The 7,725-nt window shown below is 36.5% G+C and overlaps 1 protein-coding gene across 1 annotated transcript; it reads left to right on the plus strand.

Annotated features, from left to right (window-relative positions):
* The first annotated feature begins 505 nt into the window (after positions 1-505).
* FAM83B (family with sequence similarity 83, member B) lies at positions 506-5,088 on the plus strand. The gene is made up of 2 exons (XM_010022148.1): positions 506-627; positions 2,733-5,088. Exons 1-2 carry the CDS (start codon positions 506-508, stop codon positions 5,086-5,088), a joined length of 2,478 nt encoding a protein of 825 aa, XP_010020450.1.
* The last annotated feature ends 2,637 nt before the right edge of the window (positions 5,089-7,725 follow it).

A 7,725-nucleotide genomic window follows, 5' to 3' on the forward strand; every position in this document is an offset into this window, starting at 1 on the left:
CTGGTTTTGCTGAATTTACCCTGTACACAATCTTATCCATTTTGCTTTATGAACAACACAAATCCATCTGCCTTGACCTTTACAGAGGACATGCTTGCTGTGATTTTCAGCCTGTCACTGTAGCAGTCCCATGAAGCAAAACATTCCTCTGTATTCACAAGTCTTATATTGAACTATTTCCATATATACAGTCTATGTAATAATCATACAGATTCCGTTCTCTTACTGCCAATGCTAAACTACAGATTTCACTCCCGCTGCAATACTTGTAAATTACCATAAATTGACATTACTAGAACAAGTATTGCAAGGCTAGAAACTGAAGTAAATACTGTGATCATTCACAGCTATATTCCAAGCTATTTTTATGTCTTGTGAAGCATTTTGTATTATACAGCCAAATGACATATATACTGTAGGTTGTTTTGCGCTGAATATAAATTTTATTTTTTCTATAAATGCCAACTAAAGTATTTCAATTGTGGGGGTTTTTTTTTTTCAGAACATGAGGGTGCGGACAGTAAAAGGACAAGATTACTATTCTAAAACAGGAGCAAAATTCCATGGAAAAATGGAACAAAAATTTATTCTTGTTGACTGTAAGAAAGTCATATATGGTTCTTACAGGTAAGATCAGTCACTGTGGTGTCCACAGTAAATCTGTCATCTCAGTACCTCTCCTACTGCAAATTAGTTTTTTCTAATATTTATGAATATTCTTCCAGGGAACTCCATGGGCAAATTTTATTATCTTTTCTGCAATTTAAGAAGTTATCATAGATACTTATTGCTAACTAGCCTAACACAGAGCCAAATTTTGAGATCCTTTGTTAGTTTTTCACAAATAAGAAACAAAGGATATAGCTTTTGCCACAGCTGGAGATTTGCTAAAAAGAGGGAAAAATCCTATTTTGTCTTGTATTGTCTGAATTACTCTTGTTTAACATTTACTGTGGAAATGGCTGCCAAAATTATTTCATAAGCTTTTTTGAATAGTTCCTCCTTATAATAATCTTCAAAACTTACATTATAGACCTATTCTGTGGCACTCTGTAGTATATCATGGTCAAATTCAGAAGTGCCTAAGTTAAGCTGACATAGTGTCTCTGTATTTGGCTAAGTTTCTTTATTCTACTTTCCATTTTATTTCCAGTGTATGTGTGCAAAGCATAGGCTGAAAGAACTGGCTGGAAGAGAGTTTTATCTCACACATTCTTAAATATTTTCCTTCTTTTCATGCTACACTTTTCTCCTCTGGCCTACTGAATTAATTTCTGCTAGTGCAGTGCCTGGGTGCCAGATCCACAGCCACTGACTTTCACAGATATCCGCCACTGTAAGCTTTTGAAAATCTGGCTTTTTATTTCCTCTGAGACTCAGCCAGCCCCAAATTCCAACTGATGTATATAAATGGTAGTGAGGTAAGTGACAAGTTCATAAATGAATGAGTATAAAAGAGTTCAGGGAGAGTCTGCCTGTTTTGACATCCACACACAATGTTAGAGAATGTGATAGTTTTTCTCATTTCATTTTGAAAAATAACATCACTTTAAGACCTAGCACCCCAGGGACTAGAATCATCAGTTTCTGTAGCAATTAAGTTTGCTTTCTGAAAGAATATAGTGATTATAACAAGAAGGATGAGTCTTTCTGAAATCTTGCTCTCTCAATACAATTTAAAGTTAAGGGTTTTTCAAATATTACAAAATATATTATTCTTACTTGTGAAAATTAATAGAAAAAAACTTACACAACATGATTTGATCTCAGGACACCATTATTTCCTGAAAAATACAAAACTAACAAAACAAATAAAATTAAATCAGCAAGCTATTTACATGAATACAACAAACCTGTTTTCTAACACCCAGAAGACAGATGCAAATAAAAACAAGATCATTGCTTTAATTTTTTTTTTCACTTTTTTTCAGGAATAGAGTATTGCAAAACAGGGTGGTTTTTTTGTCGTAATCTAAAAATTTTATGGTTTTGACACCATGATATTAGACTTGTTGAAACATCTTTTATATACATGTTAAATTATTTTATCTCATTTTGTAGCTGTAAAGTAGCTATAGCTACTTAGCTTTGAGCATGTGTTCAGCCTTTCTAAGAACGATAGAAAATGCAAAAATTTCCTTCATCAGAATATCATCATTGCAATTAAAAGTAATGTTCATGGCCAATCTGGTGTGCACAGTAAAAAACGTAAACTTTTTAACAATTCTGAGGAGCTTCTTTTAGAAAATGTGTTTAGAGTGAAGTACATTCAGAACTATTGAAGCAGTTCTGCATATTATTTCAATTTCAAATGTATTTTTTTTTCACAACATAATCACAGTAGCATTTTCTGCCTCAGGAGTAAACACAGTGGGTCTAGTCAATCATGGCTCAGTTTTTGTAGAGGTAGTTTACTCCATTAGGTATTTGTACTCCACTGTTCTACATTTGTGAATACGTTTTTACAATATCCACGTTTTTAAGGGCAATTAAGTAGGTATAGACTCATTCTCACTCATAGAAAGCAGTGGAAAGTCTCCAGCTGAGTTTGACTGGTATTAGATTAGACCTTCCAAATCCAAATGACATGAATCATGACCACAATTTATTTATTTATTTAGAAATTATTTGAACAAAACCAGGTTTGTGTGAAAGCTTTCTTCTCAAGAAGGACCAGTGTAACACTTTAGTTCAAGAGAACTGTTTCTAATGGTCATTTGTTCTTCTTTCAGCTTTATGTGGTCATTTGAAAAAACCAACCTCAGTATGGTTCAAGTTATCACAGGACAGCTGGTTGAATCCTTCGATGAAGAGTTCAGAACACTATATGCCCGTTCTTCTGTTCCTAGTTCATTTGCCCCAGAATTAGTGCGGGTAAACAGTCGCAGGACACTCTGGGATAATGATACATACCAACACTCAGTGTCTTCCTTGGCTTCAGTTTCTAGCCAAAGAAACCTTTTTGGTAGGCAAGACAAGGTTCACAAGATAGATCCTGTTTGTTGGAAAACTCGTGGAAGATATGCTGTAAATGAAATAGATAAATATGGCTTGAGAAATCAATCCTATAACAAACAGCCATTTCATCCAGGTTTTAATATGCAAAATCCAATCCAGTATCAACCTAGTGAAAAAAATGAGCACTGGAAGAGACATAGTTATGCTGGGGAAAAACCAGAAAGGACACCTTACCTATTGCTCAACAGAGCTATTAATAGAGCCAACAATGCATCAAATACTTGGAAAATGGCATCTGATAGCCTTAGTATTGTTTCTTCGTTACGAGGAGGATATGCAAATAACTACAATACACCCCAGCAAAGTTTTGCTGATCAGTTTTCACGACCAAAGGTAAATCTTGCAGAAAGAAACTCAATTGTACGGAGGTCTTTTAATGGGACAGATAACCATATCCGCCATCTGCAACAAAGGATGCCAACCCTCGAACACACAACGAAATCATTCCTACGTAACTGGAGAATTAAGTCATATTTGAATGATCAGTCAGATTATCCAGTAGAGTCTAATGGATCGGCCTTAGGTGACAGATATGATAGCTATGACACACCTGAAAACATTAAAGCTCATGCGCTGTATTCTCATTCTCGCTTACGATCATCATTGGTATTTCAGCCAACTTTACCTGAACAGCAGGAAGTAAGCAGCTGTGCAAGTTCTTCAAATTCAACTATAATTGGGTCAGAGGGAAGTGCAACACCTAAAGGGACATCTAATCATGCTCCAAGTGTGGAAAATGGAACAGATAATATTTTAGAAGAGCCTAGCACAAACATCCCACCTAAATCAGATGCACCAACACCCCCCAGAATTCATATTGCAGACAATACAAAACCTAGTGTAAATTCAAATGCAGCAGGTGACTCATCTGTCTACTTGTACACAACACTGTGTGCAGACAAGCATGTGGAAAATTTGAAGAACCTTCAAAATGAAAATATGCTGAAAAGGAGAAGTTTTCCCATGTTTAATTCAAAGTCCATGTTAGACCCTGGTGCCAACAAACATGCATCCAATTACGTTTACAGCACATTAACTAGGCATAGACTTAAGCAACCAGTTAGTCCAAAACTGCCAGAAGACATGCTGAAGAGTGCTAAAAGTTTGCACAGTATGACCAACCACTTGCCACAGGAGGAAAAGAACCTCAAAGAAGAGTTAAAGAGCCCAACTGCTAGCAAGGCAATCTCTGTGGCTGCTCTCACTGAACCTGTCAAGGAGGAGTCTAGTAAGGACTGCACATCAAAGAAAGAAAGTAAGAGTTCCCCAAGTTTTCTAAAGAAAGGATCCCAGAAATTGCGGTCACTTCTTAATCTCACACCAGACAAGAAAGAAAACTTGTCAAAAAGCAAAGGTCCTGCATTTTATAGAATGTGTAGTAGTTCTGATACCTTGGTTTCTGAAGAAGAGAATCAAAAACCAAAGATTTCTGAGAATAAGACAGATTCTTCCCCAAGGAGAAAGAGAAATACATCATCACATTCTCAAGGTAGCTTGAACAGAAGTAAAGAAGATGTTACTGGGAGCCCAACAAAGTCTCCAAAGTCTCCAAAGTCACCAAAACCTCAAAAACCTCCATCTGATGAAAGCAATAAAAAGTGTCCTCTCTTGTGCCCCCTTGAAAGTAAATTCATAGAAACTGCAGGAGATCCATCTACCCCAAGATTTAATACAGAACAGATTCAGTATCAAGATGTAAAAGAAACCACCACAAATACTACTCCTGAAAGTGCCCCTGTTTCTGCTCTTCAAAGAGCAAGTTCAGTGACACCACAGCTGGCAAGCTCAAAATGCCAAGAGGAGCTAAGATCTCGTTTGAGTGAAAGGCGTGTTTATAGTCGCTTTGAGCCATTCTGTAAGTTGGAAAATTGTAGCCAACCTACAGGAAATGTACCCAACAGCAGTTTACATCTCTCAGATATCAAAAGCAAGACCTTAGGGAATAATTACGGCAGAAGTAATCACATGGTCAGCTACAACTCAGCTGCTTATCATCCATTGCAGCCTAATGAAAATAAGCTGAGAGGATTTATGCAAAAGTTTGGGAATTTACTACACAAAAGCAAGTAAAACTTTTATTGATTATGTTGAAATACAGCAAGAGTAGCAAAGCTGGATATAATCTTAACTGGACAAGACTGGTAGGCAACTTTTGTAGAGCTTACTTAGGTTTCTTCTTGGGCCTAGGACATTGGAACGAATGTACATATTTCTACATAGTTATCCTAGAATTGTTATACTTAAATCTTTACAGGAATTCTGAGTCCAGAAGATGTCTCAAGGGAGTTGTTTATAGTGTTTATATTGTAAGATTAATTTTATACATTTTCCTTGTGGAGAAAGTATGTACTAGCATATTGTAAGATCAAGTGTGGGGGAAAAAAGATGGAGGATATTTTTAAACTTCAAGTAACACTGTTTCCAAAGATTTGCCCTTTAAAGTTAGACTAGCACTAGGAATAGTGGCTTGCATTTTTTCAGCATTTATGTAGACTTCCAAATGATAATCAAATGTTAATGCATTGCATGTTACTTATCTTTAATTTTTTAAAACCTTCTTTAGGCTTCATCGTGTTAAAAGTTTACCCCATAGCATCTATCAAATTGTGTGGGCAGCAGATGGATCTGTCTTACTTTACTGAATTTTGCAATGTAATATGATATTTTTCTGAAGTATTTGGCACATAGATCTGAAAGTGACCTTAATCTGACCTTTCACAGGCCTGTTTACATGGTTAAACTACTGTGAATGTAGAATGAACATTAAAAAAACTATTTGTAAATAAGGTGCCTTGAATGTAACTTACAAGTTTAAATTTCAGTGGGTTAATTACATTTTTATAACATGCCAGTATTCTGTAATGTATTCTAAAAATAGCTTTTTATTACATTTTTCTATTTGGTGTTTCAAAAAAAATTGTCTGTGGACTTCCATTTCTCAGGTAAGTTTTTGAGTTTCACATGCAACAATCTGTTTTACAAGTTGCCAGCTATATTTGCAACGTTGGCTTTAATAACCTATTATTTTTAATAAGGTTGCAAGTACTTAGATGAGGTGTATGAGGGAGCTTGCAAGCTCAATTCTACAATGCTGCCTTATGTCAGGATGAATATTACAAGGTCGGGAGCAATTAAGCATCTGAAAATGAGATTCGTAAAAGTCACCATGTCAAATAATAAAGCGTCTCTCCTACGCCAAACAAAGTAGTAAAGGGTGATAGTAGCAAGTCTTAACCTCAATGAAGGTATTTAGGCACCTAACTGCAGTCTAAGGGACACATTCTTATTCATCTGAGCCTCTCAGTCATAAAATAAGATATTAAGTGACTACGCCAGGTTCATGCTTCCAGAAAACACTGGCAGGGTGATGTGTTTGGGCAGCAGGATGGCGCCCACTTCTCATCTGCAGTGTGCAGCTAGAACATCCAGCTAGCTCACACCCTCCTGGCTGTGGAGTTTACCTCTTAGAAGAAAACCATAACAACTTAGCTGCAAGATGTTCTGTGACAGTTTTGTTCCAAATTCAGAGATTTGGGAAAATTCATTGCTGAAAGCTTATAATTCTTATACAGGATCTTTGTGTTGAAGGAGCATGTTTTAGGAGACCATTTCACCCTTAGATCTGAAAGGTCCTCCGCTATGGAGGAGTCCTACTAAGAAGGTCTTGTCTTTATTCTTTAGAAACAAAAATCAGAAAAGCATTTCATGCACCAGCTAGCTCAGGTTCAGTTGTCTCTTCTACCTGTGGCACTGGGAAGGTATTTTATATGGAAATCTCACTGAGAATCTGTTCTGGCTCCTGTGAACTTGCCGTAGTTAACTGTCAGTGATTTTGGTGAAGCAGTGTCAGCTTTTTAGTCAAGCTGTTTCTCAGGCAACCTTGTTAGGCTGATGCATCATAGCAGTAACTGTATCACTGTGGTGATGATTTTTATTTATGAGTGACAATCTTGCATCTCAGTCCTCTGCTGAAAGTTTAGGTCTCCCCTTTTCCTATGACCATGGAAGAAATTTTATGAACCTCTTGGTGAACACTGGTGACTTTGTTCACTCCTTAATGAAATGCCATAGTTGGTATTTTCCCCAAACAAACATTTATACTGAAATATTCTGTCCCAACAAAGGGAGCATTTTCAGACTTAAAGCAAGGAGTGTCTTCTTAGTACTCCAGACATATTTTCAATATAGGCACAACATACTTCCACAGCCAACAGCAGCGCAATACAGTACTTTTTATAACTCTTAATATTTTTTAACAGGGCAAACAGTTATCCAGGATAGTGCCTGAATTAACAGAGCAGCAAAGGAACTTAATCAAGATGCAGGTGGTGCTAAAAATGGTGGGGGGAGGATCTTTAGTTTTCCCTTATACTCTCATGAGTTGTGGCATACACTTGTAGGCAGTACTATGTTTGGGAAGGAATTGAGAGAGAAGAACAATGGTCTTGGGGCAAGTTTTGAAGTGATAGTGCTTTCCATTTTGTAATAAACTTTGGGAAATCTGTTTTGATACAGTTTGGAAATATCGTACTGTATTTTTCAATTAGATTGCTAATTAAAGAGAAGTCAGATATTTTAATTTACCAAGTCATCTATGTTTATAGATCTATACTGCTATTTTGTACCTATTTTGTGCACAGAAGATTAAAAGCCTTCGGTGAAGAGCCTGCTCACAGACTTAATAGTGGGGAAAAAAAATCACAGTAG

This window comes from Nestor notabilis, unplaced genomic scaffold (genome assembly GCF_000696875.1).
Source record: "Nestor notabilis isolate BGI_N333 unplaced genomic scaffold, ASM69687v1 scaffold1609, whole genome shotgun sequence".
Lineage (NCBI taxonomy): Eukaryota > Metazoa > Chordata > Aves > Psittaciformes > Psittacidae > Nestor > Nestor notabilis.

Coding starts and splice junctions, on each gene's coding strand:
- FAM83B (XM_010022148.1), top strand. CDS start 506: ATGAGGGTGCGGACAGTAAAAGGACAAGATTACTATTCTAAAACAGGA. Junction 628..2,732: donor GTCATATATGGTTCTTACAG/GTAAGATCAGTC, acceptor TTCTTCTTTCAG/CTTTATGTGGTCATTTGAAA.